The following is a 15,057-nucleotide window of genomic DNA, read 5'->3' as shown; positions in this document are numbered from 1 at the left end:
TAACGTCAATGTACTCCATTAATATGGCATAAATAAAGCATTAGGTGCTTATGATGTTTTCAACCAATAATGTCATTCATTGAACAGCCTTACAAAAGAAATGTTCCTGTGGCGATTTGCTTTACAGGGTTGTTTGCTGTATCGAGACATGAACAGTCACAGCATGGCGGCCATTAAGATCAACCCAGAGACTCTGGAGCAGGAGGGCACCATCACAATGCCGGGTACAAACACCCCTCTTATGTGCTATTGATTGCTAAGAGCAGGGCAAATAAATGGCTTGACCAGCACACTTTTCTTCCCTGTGTTGACATGTTTCCTATTTAAACAGGATGTGTCGAGGGGCTTGTCCCTTATTTCCCTGAATTGTCAATAGCCTTTAGTTTGTCATCTACATAGCAATAAATATATTATGTAGTGATATGAAGTAGTTTATATAAAATAATACAATATAAACCTTTCTTCAGTGTAATGTTCCTGTAATTTGGACTGTAGTCTGGAACTGTAAAAAGTGTCTATTACAAATTAAAATGTCTCTCTCTTTCTCAGGTCTACAAGCAGATGGTCAGAACATCATATTCACTGATGGAGAATATATCAACCAGATTGCAGCCTGCAAAGATGTAAGTGGTTTTATTCTTTGGCAATGTTGCTCTTTTCCAAAAACCTAGTGAGCTGTCTTTGGATGCATCATAGTCACAAAGGCTTTTTCAAAATGTGGGCTGCATAATTATACCAAATGAAAAGGCAACTATGTATGAATTCTTCAGGGTGAAGGCAATCCCACAATGCATTGTGCCAAGTTGAAAAATCATTCTAAGATGTCAAACAAAGCAAGAGATATTTATTAAATATATAAATATACTTGTATGTATCAGGCTTTTTATCAGACCAAAATCAATGTTCAGAATGATGCAATATAGTATAATGCATTAAAGTTCAAATTTTTTTATTTTTTATTTTTATCTTTTTTAGTGATAAATACTTTTATCCAGCAAGGATTACATTTTTAGTAAAAATCATTTTCTAATGTTACAAAATATTCCTACTTCAAATAAATACGGTTCATTTGAACTTTCTATTCATTGAAGAATATACTTGTTACTGTTTTCAATAATGCAATTTTCTTGAGCAGCAAATCAGCATATTAGAATGATTTCTGAAGGAACATGTGACACTGAAGACTTGAGTAATGATGCTGAAAATTCAGCTTTGCATCACCGTAATAAATTATATTTTAAAATATATTCAAATAGAAAACGGTGATTTTAAATTGTAATAATATTTCACAATATTACTGTTTTTACCGTATTTTTAAAGGGGTCATATGATGCTGCTAAAAAGAACATTATCTTGTGTATTTGGTGTAATGCAATGTATTTATGTGGTTTAAGGTAAAAAAAAAACAACAACATTATTTTCCATATAATGTACTTTATAGTTTCTCCTCTATGCCCCGCCTTTCTGAAACGGATCGATTTTTACAAAGCTCATCGGTCTGAAAAGCGAGGTGTGCTCTGATTGGCCAACTGTTCAGTGTGTTGTGATTGGCCGAACGCCTCAAGCGTGTGACGGAAATGTTATGTCCCTTAACATACTGTGATGCCATCTCCCAGGCCAGCAGCACAAGACTCAGTCCAGCTGCTCTGCTCGTGCACGTCCCATCACCGGTTCTCTTTTAGCAGTTCAGTCAATGTACTGTTAGGAGTAACTGAATAACTCGGGATATTGGTTTATTTCACGTCAGAGAGAGTGTAAGGCACGTTTATAAACCGAATAACTTAAATTGTTTGTGGATTAGTGCGTACTGGAGATGCGAACAGTTTCAAACGATTCAGATAGATTTGATGAACTGGTTCGACCGGTTCTCTAAGAAGATCCGGTTAAATAGAAAGATTCGTTCGCGATCCGGATATCACTAGACGAGACAAAACCAATAAAACCCATTACAAACAAGGCATTTGTTCCAACCAGTGGGGACATAATTGCTGATTATAATGACTTGTACTGTGTTTTTACGCGTTGCGTTGCGTATCGCGCTGCGTAAACATAAAACCATGTCTGTATTTGTGATCTGAGAATCAACAAGCTCTACTCTACTGCTCAAAACTCGCGTTTGAATCATCAGTGGCAAATTCTTTAAATATAAAAAAACGTACCTACAGGCTGTGAGTCAGAAGCGCCAAAGTTTGTCCTTGCAAAATTTGAACTGCCCCACTTTATAGAAACAGCTGTTGTGCCACAGACGCATTGCAGGCTACTGGTTCTGGAAACAGTCCTCATCCTCCATAAAATGCGCAGCACACATCTGTATATTTGGGTTGGACTGTTCTGGAACAGTGTTGAAATACAACTTAACCACTGATTTCTAGTCATGTCCTCTTTTGGAAGGCCAAACAAGGTTTCACTTCAGCGAAACACACAGCAACTCCACAACATGGGAACTGCGGCAACAGAGAGAATAAACGTTATGCCTTCTTTCTTTGCGTGAACATTTTGGTGGCATTATGCAAATCTTCCCACACAGTGATGTAGAGATGTGGGGGTGTGGTAGAACGAGCCGTTTTAGGGGGGTGTGGTAAACCCTTAACTTTTATAAAGAATATCTCTTTGGATTTGAGACTTTAGTCTTTGCAACTTTACAGATCTTCTTTATGAGCTTGTAACACTCCACAGAGAAAAGGAAAAATTTAAATCGCATCATATGACCCCTTTAATCAAATAAATGTAGCCGTTGTGAGTATAAGAGACATCTTTCAAAAGCATTTAAAAATCTTACAGACTCCAAACTTTTAAATAGTATTGTGTATATAAAAATATTTGCATGTGCTTTTTATTTGTATTTTTTATTTTCCTGCTGTTTTAAGTTTCTTGCCATTAGATTAGAACCATGCTGATGTTAAACAGTCAAATTTACTAGAAAACTGTCATTTAACAGTTAATTCTTCAATTATTATTGTGGCCAGCTGATGTTGCCAACCAAGACAAGTGTTCAAATGGTTCTCTTAGACTGCAGTGAGAGTGGAATAGATGGATAATAGTGCAAGAACCCCAAGAAATGTTTAGTTTGTTTTATCCAAAATGAACACCCTGTTTTCTCCATGCTGCGGTCTTCATCAGACGACAATAGATTCCCCTGTGCCTCCCCTTGCACGTCATACAAACACGATCAGTGCCTTTTTCTCAAGTGGTGTGATTGTGGCTGTCACCAGCTCCTGATCTCTTTCTTTTCAGCCCATTTCAGCCATGCTGTGTGTGTGTGTCTCTATACGAGTGTGTGCATAATAGCCATGTAGGCGGGGATGGGCTGCAGCAGTGGACGTGGGCATTTCTCTTAGGATTGATCGTGAGTGGGCAGCAGTACGGGGAGGGGATGTGATAATTCATATCTGCCTTTGATGATCTCTTTATGCATACATGAATGAGAGATGATAAGTGAGGGAGTGCTGGGGTTAAGGGGGGAAGTTGTAAGGGTTAAAGGGATATTCCACCCCAAAATGAAAATTTTGTCATTCATCACTTACCTCCATGTCGTTCCAAACCCGTAAAAGCTCCGTTCATCTTCAGAACACAATTTAAAATATTTTGGATGAAAACCGGGAGGGCTGTTACTGTCCCATAGACTATAGACAAGTAAATAACACTGTCAAGGTCCATAAAAGGTATGAAAGTCGTCGTCAGAATACTCCATCTGCCATCAGACGTGCAATGTGGGTTATATGAAGCGACGGGAACACTTTTTGTAAGCGAAGAAAACAAAAATAATGACTTTATTCAATAACTTTGTCAACGGTCTCCTCTGTGTCTCTCCATATCACTGTATGCGGTGTATGCTTTTCTGTATCATCTGCGCTACAAGGATGTGCTGTTTTATTTCAAATCAAAGTTAAATACATGTAGACACAGCACGTTGTGGCACGGATGATACAGAAAAGCATACGCAGCATACAGTGATATGGAGAGACACAGAGGAGACTGTTGACAAAGGAATTATTGAATAGTCATTATTTTCGTTTTCTTCGCTTACAAAAAGTGTTCCCGTAGCTTCATAAAACCCAGATTGCACGTCTGGTGGCATATGGAGTATTCTAATGATGACTTTCATACCTTTTATGGACTTTGACACTGTTATTTATTCGGCAGTCCATGGGACAGTCACAGCCCTCCCGGTTTTCATCCAAAATATCTTAAATTGTTTTCCGAAGACGAACGGAACTTTTACGGGTTTGGAACGACATGGGGGTAAGTGATGAATGACAAAATTTTCATTTTGGGGTGGAGTATCCCTTTAATGCTATGGACTGTTATGCCGTCTTGGAGGAAGGAAGAAGGGCATGTATATTTGTTAGCACTTGATTTTGCCTGGAGCAAAGAGTGAGGTTTTTGAAAGCTCGCTCACTTACAAAGACTCCAGTGTGTTGTCTTCTTTTTTTTATATCACATGCTCACTTATGCAAACTCACAGACTGCAAACCCTAGTCTCACCCATGTTGTACACACTCTGAACTTTAGTGTGTGTGTTTCTGGATGAAGCTGGATCAGTATGTGTGAGGCTGCTGCTAGTGTGGGTGCGTTTTTGCTTTGCATCGCCCATGTGCATTGCTAACACAGTTAAATTCTCCCTTTGACCCTCACATGCTCACTGTGCTTCCTCAAATGAGAGGCTAAAACCTCTAATGGTGTCAAAGCCTCTGAGATTATGACTATTCTGGTGAGCTTTGAAGCAAGCCCTGTCATCAGAAGAAAGTTTAACTGTTCAGTATTAAAACGCGGTCACGCTGGACTTTAAGTATGCAGAATTATCATAGTAAAAAGCAGGATTTGATGTCTCTAGGCTCCTTTTTGTAATAAAACAAACAAAAAACATTAGGGAATTCAAAATGTGAAAATATGCAGTCCACTACACATTACTGCAAACCAGCAACTTTAAAGGTGTAGTTAAAAAACTGTCATCAATAACTCACCCTTATGTCATTCCAAACCCACAAGACTTTAGTTTCTCTCTGAAACACAAGTGAATATATTTTTAATGAAACAGATTTGTCTCTTTATTGGAAGTCCATTGCACCAAAATTGGATGCTCCACAAGTCCGTAAAAATAATACCTATAAATCAAACCGTTTTCTTGTTTAATTCACATGAATCTTCTGAAGAGACATGATTTCTTAATAGGATGAACAGATTTAATTTAGCTTTTATTCCAGTATGAACATTGACCAACAGACATATAGAGCTCATCAAATATGGTCAATGGAATTCATGAGAACAGACTTCAGTTTGCTTCAAAATTACTTGTTGAATATTGATTGCTTTTACAGTGTCTTTGTCAGTTTTTAAGCTTGGAAATTTTGGTTTCATGGATTTTCAAAAGATGGAATTGATGGGAGGGTATTAAAAATGTTACGTCTGAATCATCATATCACCAGACTGGTCAGCTATGTCCATGGACTGATTCACAGACAGAAATTTGTGTTAAGGTACGGTCACATTTACTGTTGTTCAGCCAATTTTTGCGGGCAAAATCCAGTAATTTCAGTGGGAATCCGTGCAATCAGTAATTTCATGCGAGAGAGAATGACCCCATTTATATTTTGCAACAGATTCAAGTTGATTAACAACCCAGATTAGAAAGCTTCTTAGTTTGAAAGTGATTTCTGTGTGAAATGTGCATCACATGACGCTACACTATTTACAATGGACCTTTTTGTGCCCATGAAATTTCACTAAAACGTCACTATTATGACTGCGTATGTGCAAATCAGTCACAGACAGTGCACAAAGCTCACTAACTAGCAGAAAGATAGTTGTGAAAGAAATGTTCAAAGGCTGCATTTGAGATGAGCAAAAGAGTGACACTGCAAAATCCCATATAGTCCCTATGTGGCGACTTGGGTTTGGGTTGGCAGCTTATCAAGGAATGTAACAGAATTGCTGCAACAGATAGTCCCGCCTCAAACTCACACCATTGGTTGCTTTTTCAAGGCAAGATCACTATGTTAAACTAACTGGGATACTCAAACAAACAGAACAATGTGTTGAAAACATTGGTAGCACTTTATTTTACAGTCCTGTTCCTATGTACTTATTATAGCAATTACAATAAATGTGTAATAAATATGTAATTAACTAGGTACTAATCCTGAACCTACCCCTAAACCTAACTTAACCCATGTAGTTACTGTATACTACCAGTACTTTCCTGGGTAAATACACTGGCAAATAAAGTGTAATCAAAACATCTCTCTAGCGGAATCAACCTACAAATGCTTGCTTGTAGCTGAATTTGCGTATTTAGCTGTTTTTTTTTTTGCGTTGAATAGATACCTCACATCACCCTTCTAAAGTACCTCCTATTGCAGCTCAGCTTAAATGTTTAATAACCATATAATTGTTCTTAAATGCTTCCACTAGCTACCAAACATTGACTTTCCATTGACTAGCAGAGTTTTATGAAGATTAATGTTTTTGTATGTGTGTTTGGGTTTATTTAGGATGGCTTTGTGGTGCGGATCTACGCCACCAGCTCAGACCCAGCCCTACAGCAGGAACTGCAGCTCAAACTGGCCAGGAAGTGTCTTCATGCCTGTGGCATCTCCCTCTTTGACCTGGAGAAAGACCTTCATATCATCAGTGAGAGCAGCGCTTTAGTGCACACACATCTACGCCTGCACATCAGTGTTTAAGAGGAAGTGCGTGTTGAAATGAACTAACTTGGTGTTGTCTCTTTTGCGGCATGTGTGTTTATGTCCTCAGGCACAGGGTTTGATGAGGAAGCAGCCCTGATTGGAGCTGGCAGAGAGTTTGCTTTGATGAAAACGGCATCTGGGAAGGTAGACATACCTCTCTATATTCCTCAGTGTCTCTGTGTTAGTATTTAACTGCGTCTAAAATACGTGTTGAGCTTTTCATGTGGTGGTGGAAGTGCTACTGTCTGGCATATTTACAGAATCAGATTAGAAGTCAAGATAAAGCAGATCATGATTGGCTGAATGCCAGTAAACCTTTGACGAACATGTTAGGGATTTAAGAAAGTATATTTTGGAACCTAAGCCTATTTAAAAGGTTGGTTCTCCCCCCAAAAATGAAAATTTGCCCATAAATTGCTCACCCTCAAGTCATCCTAGGTATATATGACTTTCTTCTTTCAGACAAATCCAGTCGGAGTTAAAATTGATTAAAAATTGTCTTTGATCTTTCAAGCTGTTTAATGTTGACCCATGTTTAATGGGTGTTGCAATGCATCAGTCCAAAAGAAGTTAAGTAAAAAGCGCCCATCCATAAAAAGTGTCTCACACAGCTTCAGGGGGTGAACACAGACCTCCTGTAGCCGACCTCCATACGTCATCTGCCCGGAGCTGCTTCCGTGTACAACAGTGTGCGAAAGCTACATTAAAATGATTATTACGTTTTAAATATGGTTATTTTTCTTACAAAAACGCATCGATTTGCTACAGGAGGACTTTGTTAAATTAAATTATTAATTTTTGATTACTTTTTATTATGGATGGGCGCTTTTTATTTAACTTTTGGACTGATGCATTGCAACACCCGCTGAGTGCCATTAAACAGCTTGAAAGATCAAAGACAATTTTAAATATAACTCCGACTGGATTCGTCTGAAAGAAGTCATATACACTTAGGATGACTTGAGAGTGAGTAATTTATGGGCTAATTTTCATTTTTGGGTGAACTAACCCTTTAAGGAACATTAAGTTAATATGAAATCAAAAATTATATATAATTGAAATCCAATATATGTGTGTGTGTGTGTGTGTGTGTATATATATATATATACTTTTGTTGACCTTGTAATCTTTAATCAGAGTCCTATATCTTATAATTTGTGTTGTCAAATGATTAATCACAACCAAAATAAGTTTTTGTTTACATAATATATTTGTGTACTGTTTATATTTATGTATATATAAATACACACACATACAGTATATATTTTGAAATACTTTGTTTTTTTTATTTAATATATATATATATATATATATATATATATATATATATATATATATATATATATATATATATATAAAATATAATATATATTATATTTTATATTGTATATAAATATATTTAATATATAAACAACATTTTTCTTACATATATTCATGCATATGTTTGTATTTATGTATGCATAATAAATATACACAGTATACACACACATATCATGTAAACACAAACTTTTATTTTGGATGCGATTAATCGGGATTAATCGTTTGATAGCACTACTTACAATATTTTTCACTTCTCTCTGCTGATGTAGGAAAATGTACAGTATTGCAGTATGGAAGCCTGTTGCAACTTCTGGTTTATGATCATGTTTTGCATTAAGGTCTAATTTCCATGTCAGTTAAGTGTATGTATGGTTTAACATTTTTGCAAAATTGTATGTGTTTGTGGTATTATTTTTTGTATTGCTATTTTAGGTAAATTAGTTGTTAATTTAAAAATTGTTGCATCATTTAATGATAATCTAATAAAAAAATCACCATGTGAATAAAAAAAAAAATCTAATAAGGAAAAAGTAAATTGTGCATACAAATCATCATAATGAGAACTTTGAGGGAAGATGTTTTTTTTTTTGTATATATTTTAAATTGTCAAAAAATCTTAATGGTCCTAAAATGAGGTTTCTTTAGTCAATATATAAATAATAAATATAATAATAATATTAAAATAAATGCATACATTTATTTTTGTGCAGTGAAATGACTGTGAATCCAAACTACAAGTAATAGAAATGATTAGAAAAGCGAGTCTGTTGATAGGTAATAAAAGTGCACTGAAGTGTAGTCCTCAGCTAGTGCATAATCATCTGGCCATTAAATATGCACATTTATTTTGCTCTCCTCTTAAATCTACTTCAGATGGCGGTTGTGTGAGTATGTTAGTGTGTACCTGCTTGTTTCGGTAGTGTGTGAGGTTGAGAACAGGTCTATCAGGCAGGGCTCAAGGCATTGATGCTGTGTCTGGTGTGAAAGCGATGGCAGCAGCAGAGAAGGGCAGCCTGTAGAGCAGCACACATGCTTAAATAACTGGAAGTAATTTGATTATTCTACCCTTCTAGTTGAGCACTGAGGCTCTTTGACACTCTGTGAGGCTGGAGCGGTTGACAGGCTAAAGTGAGCACAGCTTGAGTGTATTTACATGTGACCCTAAAGCAGTACAAATACAGGGTAGTGACCAGGATCCAAAACTGACACACAATGAGCATTAATGCAAGTACAAATTAGCTTTGGCAAGTACATAAAACAGTTTAGCCATCTGGCAACTAACTTGATTAGGAATTGGAAAAAAAGGCTTTGTTAAATAATATTGTTTAATAATTTATGGCTGGGTTATTATCTCAGTTGACCAGCCATTGTCAGGTGTGGCAAAAAGTTAAATATGGACACTGGGTGTGTCTCATTGATGTGTAGTGATGGAGTGTGGTTTAGGTGGGTGAGGTGTGTGTGTGTGTGCCAGGTCTCATGAGATATGAGAGCTGCTGTGGGTTTATCATTCTGTAAGACTAAACTCACTCTTTACCTTATCTGGAGATTATCCAGTCCAGTGAGCGTGGCAGTAAAAACAGGCCTGGATGAGTCGTGACTGGGCAACTTTCCCATTAAATGCCATGGACTGCAATAAAAGAAGGTCATGTAGTTTTTCGCACATGTACATTAATGGACTGCAGAAATGCTGACGTGAGTTTTCTGTCATCATTGATTGTAGTTATTGTGTTTACCGTTCTAGAAGTGTAGTATTAGCATCCCACATGACACGTTTTTGTTTTTAAATACTGTAACTCTATATTTCATTAATGACTTATTAGTTTACAGAGCGCTTTACTAAAATGAGTTTTAAATAGTCAGTAATATCATTATATGTGTTTGTTTCAGGGTTATTGTAGTGACTAAACCTGAAAGTAAAACCATAAAACAAAACCATTTTTATTACTTGAAATAAACAAGTAAAATATAAAAAAGACACTTAATTTCAGCAAGTTGCCAAGGCAACATTTCTTATTTTAATTGTTAAACTTGAACAAATAAAAAAAAAAACAAACAAAAAAAAAAACATGAAACCTGACACATAAAAGAAACAAAAAAACACACAACAAAATAACGGAATAAATGAAAAACCAAAAATATATAATTTAAAAACTGGTTCATGATATTAATAAAAAACATATAATGTGTGTGTGTGTGTGTGTATGTATATATATATATATGTACATGTATATATGTATGTATAATAGGACACATCAAGACATGTCATGCCAGGTTTGTTGAATGATACATTCGTAGCATTTGTTCTTGAATATGTTGTAACAAACGAACACATTTAATTTTCACAAATCGTATTTGCAAAAAACAGTGGAGGGGAAATTTCAGAAGCTTCAGATGACTTGGAATATAAAGCACAAAGTCATTTGGAATACATATATGGTACTTTCTGGCACTTTTTTTTTGGCCCTGTTAACCATTTTCTTGGTGACATTTCCTTTTGTAGTCTATGGAAGCGTAAAAAAAATCATTTAGATTTAGAATGAAAAGAAGCTAAGTAAATAATGACAGATATTGTATATTTGCATGAACTATTCCTTTTATAACTCCAATTGGGTGCAATTATTGGCTGGTGCAAGAATAGTTGTCCCATCACTACTTGAGTGCGTTAATTAGTGTCCGTGTGACGGTTCTTGAATGTCATTTCAGTGCTTCATTTCTTTTATCTGAGTTATTTGTTGAGGCCATTGTGCACAGACTTAATAACACACAAGGGAGATGTAAACATGATTGTCTTCCTCTCCTCTGATGCAGATCTACTATACTGGAAAGTATCAGAGCCTCGGTATCAAGCAAGGCGGCCCGTCGGCTGGGAAGTGGGTGGAGCTGCCAGTTACAAAATCACCCAAGATTGTGCAGTTCTCAGTGGGCCACGATGGCTCCCACGCCCTGCTGGTGGCGGAGGATGGGAGCGTCTTCTTCACGGGCTCCGCCAGCAAAGGGGAGGACGGAGAGTCAAGTATGAAGGAAATTATCATGTACATACTTGATCTGCTATAATGATGTTTTAGCACATAGGTCAACCGCTTGTGATGGTGTCTGTTTTTAGCAAAGAGCAGGAGACAACCAAAACCCTACAAACCCAAGAAGATGATCAAACTCGAGACCAAGACGGCCATCTACACGGCCTGCAACAATGGCAGTAGCAGCATTGTCACTAAAGATGGAGAGCTCTACATGTTTGGCAAGGATGCCATTTACAGCGACAGTACCTGTAAGTGCCACCTGCCAGATGCCTGTTAAAGATGGCAGGGATGAAATGATGGCCTGTCCTAATGCTGTCTGTAAGACTGTATATCTGTCTCCTGTGGGAGAGATTATTTAGAGCCAGTACATGCTCCACATTCACAAAAAGGGGGATATATTTAGAAAACACCATATTTGGATGTTCAGACTGAGTACATAAATGTTTTTTTTTTCCTTTTTTTCTTAAAATGGGTTCCCTGCCAGCTTAACATTGCTGATATAGCAAATATCCCTGCAGTTCATGCTCTACATACAGGATACTGAGTTTGCAGTTCATTGAGTCATATTTTTTAATAAAGAACAGTTTTAGGATATGAAAATACCGTCATCACCAATTGGTACATCTTGAAATCTTGCTGCATATTCATATGCATATTCAGATTCAAATTTAGGTTACATCCACACGAAGCCAGAGCATTCCCCATCCAATTTTTTTAAAGAAATATCTGCGTACACACGAAACCATGAAACCGACACAAAACGATGTAGTATACCTGCCAGACCAGTATGTCGTGCTGTAATTCTTCCAGAGAGATACACTAAAAACAGAGAAGAGGACTTGGACTGTGCGCATAAACCTTGTGCGCGGTATACAAACCAACATGGAACAATATATTTATTAATCTGTGTTAATGTTAATAAAAAGACAATCTCGTTCAGTGTTTGGTCATGTTGTTGTTGCCGTTACGTGACCTAGCGGTGTCTGACTAGGGGTGAGACGTGGGGTGATGACATCATCGTTTCACAAAATATATGGATTGGCTGTCCACACGAAAACACTCCCAAAAAGCCGAATCCGTCTGGACGGAACACCAATCCTATACAAAATAGTTGCAAATACAGCTGAACGCATCTCCGTGTGGACAGGCCGTAGAAAGGCCGTGAAATCAGTTTTATTTTTTCCAGATTTCATTGTTATACTGATTAAATTAAAATTGTAGTTTAAAAAAAGCTCAGTAACTGAAATCGTGAAACTTGCATTCAGTTTAACATCAATTATTAAGTTCAACAAAAAAATACACGTTTAAGCCTTATGAAATCAGTTGTATTTTTTTCCCAGATTAGGGGTGGGCCATAGGGTAAAAATATCATCATGATTCACGATTTTATCATGATTCTTTGTCATGTTGTTTTTACTATTTTGCAAGTTGCCTGAGCATTACAGCTAAACTAATTTCCTGTTATAATTTACTAATTTCCCAATCCCTTTAATGAGTTGGCAGCATGTTTAGTTCAGGCACGCATCCGATTTTCTCTCAACTGTTTACTTTCATTTTAGACATAACCAACTTAGTCTATATGTAAACCTTGTGTGTTTTGATTATAACTTAGTCCAGTTTTAATTAAGGCGCTGTTGACAGGCTTTTTAGCGCGTGCGCGCTTCGGGTGTAGCTATGCACTGAAAGAATGATCCATGTTCAGAAATCGTGATATCGCACACCCCTATCTCAAAATCTGTTTTATTTTTCCAAATTTTGTGTTTTCCGTTAAAATTTTTCTGGATTCCATTTTAATGGTTTAATTAAATGTTAATACTCATAAAGCATGTTTAATCAACTGATTTTTATAAAACCTTGCCTATTTAATTGATCGCAATTTTTACAGTAATAGAGCCCTATGAGTTGTTTATCTTTTCAGAATTGTTGTCCATTATAATTTTTTCTCGAACTATGATTTAATACAAATTTATTATCAAACAGAGTGTTAATCAAATGAAGGCAGAAACCAATAACAGTTTAATTAAGCTTTTAAAGTGAAATCAAATTAAAATATAAAATTTCCTTGAATTTTTGGCACAAAGTGCTGCACAACAAAGGATACTGTTCAAATTAAAACATGCAAGAAAAATGTAATATTTCTTAAAGTTTTATAATTGTATATTTTTAATAATAATAATTGTTATTATTATTATAATTACTTAAGTACATTCTACTTTACAATAGTGATATATTTGTCACACTCTCTTATATATGTGTGTTCTGTGTATATTTATTATGTATACATAAACACACAAATACAGTATATATTTTGAAAATATTTACATGTATTTACAAGTCTATATTCATATTCATATAATTTATATTATAAATAAATATATTTAATATATAAACAACCTATTTTTCTGAAATGTATACATGCATGTGTTTGTATTTATACATAATAAAAACACACAGTACACACACACATATTACGTAAACTAAAACTTTTATCTGGATGCGATTAGTCGTGATTAATCGTTTGTCAGCACTAATAAATTTGCCTGCTATCTGATTGTGGATCATCTTTGACTGTACAGAATTGTAATCAGTTTGATTTCATGTGTACAAAATTGGCACATTTGAAAACTTGCTTTGCACTTAATTGTTCTGAAAAATGAATAAGAATGATTGGTGATTACTCCAAAATGAAATATCATCAGGTCATTTTATTCACTAACTCTGTTTGAAATGCAAGTAACTTTTCTCTTGTAATTATTGTAATGATTATTGTAATGATTAATTTGTTTCCCTCCTCTCATCATCACAGGTCAGGTGTCAGATCTGAAGGGGCAGTTTGTAACTCAGGTTGCCATGGGAAAAGCTCACACCTGTGTCCTGACCAAGAGCGGGGAGGTGTGGACATTTGGAGTGAACAACAAGGGCCAGTGTGGTCGAGACACTGGAGCCATGAGCCAGGCAGGGAAGGGTGAGGACTTTTCACGCTTTTCACACTAAACATGAAAATCATACATTAGAAAAAGCCCGGAAAATCCTGACCAGCTTCAGAAAATGAGAACAAATAGAGTGATAGCTCGGTCATTTTTCCTGATCTTATGTGGTGCTTCTTTCACAAGACTATAAAAGGGAAAAGGTTATTATTACAGTTGATTCTGACATGCTATGATTGTTCTCAGGATGTGTGGTCAGCTGTGTTTGAAAGGGTGTTTGTGATATTTGATCTTTTCTTGCCACAGCGTTTGGAGTAGAGAACATGGCTACCGCAATGGACGAGGACTTGGAGGACGAGCTGGATGAGAAGGAGGAGAAATCTATGATGTGTCAGCCAGGCATGCACAAGTGGAAGCTGGACCAGTGTATGGTGTGCACCGTGTGTGGAGACTGCACCGGGTACGGAGCCAGCTGTGTGAGCAGCGGCCGACCTGACAGAGCGCCAGGAGGGTGAGAGAAACCGAACACAAACAGAGTGACGGTTACATACAACACCAGACAAGTTTACACAGATCACAATTATCCAGCTATTGACAATATTCAGAACAATACATGAAAACAGTGTTTATTTATTTTTTGGCCCACATAAAGTAATGTAAAGTGGTTCAAGTGAGAACAAGTGAAAAGAACTGAACTGAATTCTTGAAAAGACATTAGCTCATTATTTTAAGAAATAGTTTACCTCTGTAGTGAATGGGTGCCGTCAGAATGAGAGTCCAAACAGCTGATAAAAACATCACAATAATTCACAAGTCACCAACACAACTCTAGTGAAGTGAAAAGCTGCATGTTTGTAAGAAACAAATTTTTTTTTTTTTTTTACTTCAAACCATTGCTACCAGCGAAAATATAGAGAGTTCTCTATCAATAATATTGCTTTTTTCAGTGAAAAAGTCATCATGTCTGTATCAGGGGAGAAATATGCACAGATCAAGCACAGTTTACAAGCAAAAACCGTTCTAAACAAATATGTCTGTTAGTTTTAAAGTGAGACGGGAACAGATGATGGAATTTTTTTTTTTTTTTTACTGGAGAAGTTTTAT

General features: G+C 36.3%; 1 protein-coding gene across 20 annotated transcripts in view; it reads left to right on the top strand.

The window, feature by feature from the left end:
* The window catches only part of mycbp2 (MYC binding protein 2), a 99,678-nt gene that overhangs the window by 19,721 nt on the left and 64,900 nt on the right, over positions 1-15,057 (top strand). For all 20 annotated transcript variants that reach the window (XM_042730781.1, XM_042730792.1, XM_042730773.1 and 17 more), the window contains exons 8-15: positions 128-224; positions 550-623; positions 6,492-6,630; positions 6,754-6,830; positions 10,815-11,019; positions 11,110-11,274; positions 13,833-13,991; positions 14,260-14,464. In XM_042730781.1, the coding sequence (XP_042586715.1) occupies positions 128-224; positions 550-623; positions 6,492-6,630; positions 6,754-6,830; positions 10,815-11,019; positions 11,110-11,274; positions 13,833-13,991; positions 14,260-14,464 (1,121 nt within the window). The remainder of the gene's footprint in view (positions 1-127; positions 225-549; positions 624-6,491; positions 6,631-6,753; positions 6,831-10,814; positions 11,020-11,109; positions 11,275-13,832; positions 13,992-14,259; positions 14,465-15,057) is intronic.

Source organism: Cyprinus carpio, chromosome B9, assembly GCF_018340385.1.
Source record: "Cyprinus carpio isolate SPL01 chromosome B9, ASM1834038v1, whole genome shotgun sequence".
Lineage (NCBI taxonomy): Eukaryota > Metazoa > Chordata > Actinopteri > Cypriniformes > Cyprinidae > Cyprinus > Cyprinus carpio.
Note: the sequence above shows the minus strand (reverse complement) of the source record. Positions and strands in the feature narration are given on the sequence as shown.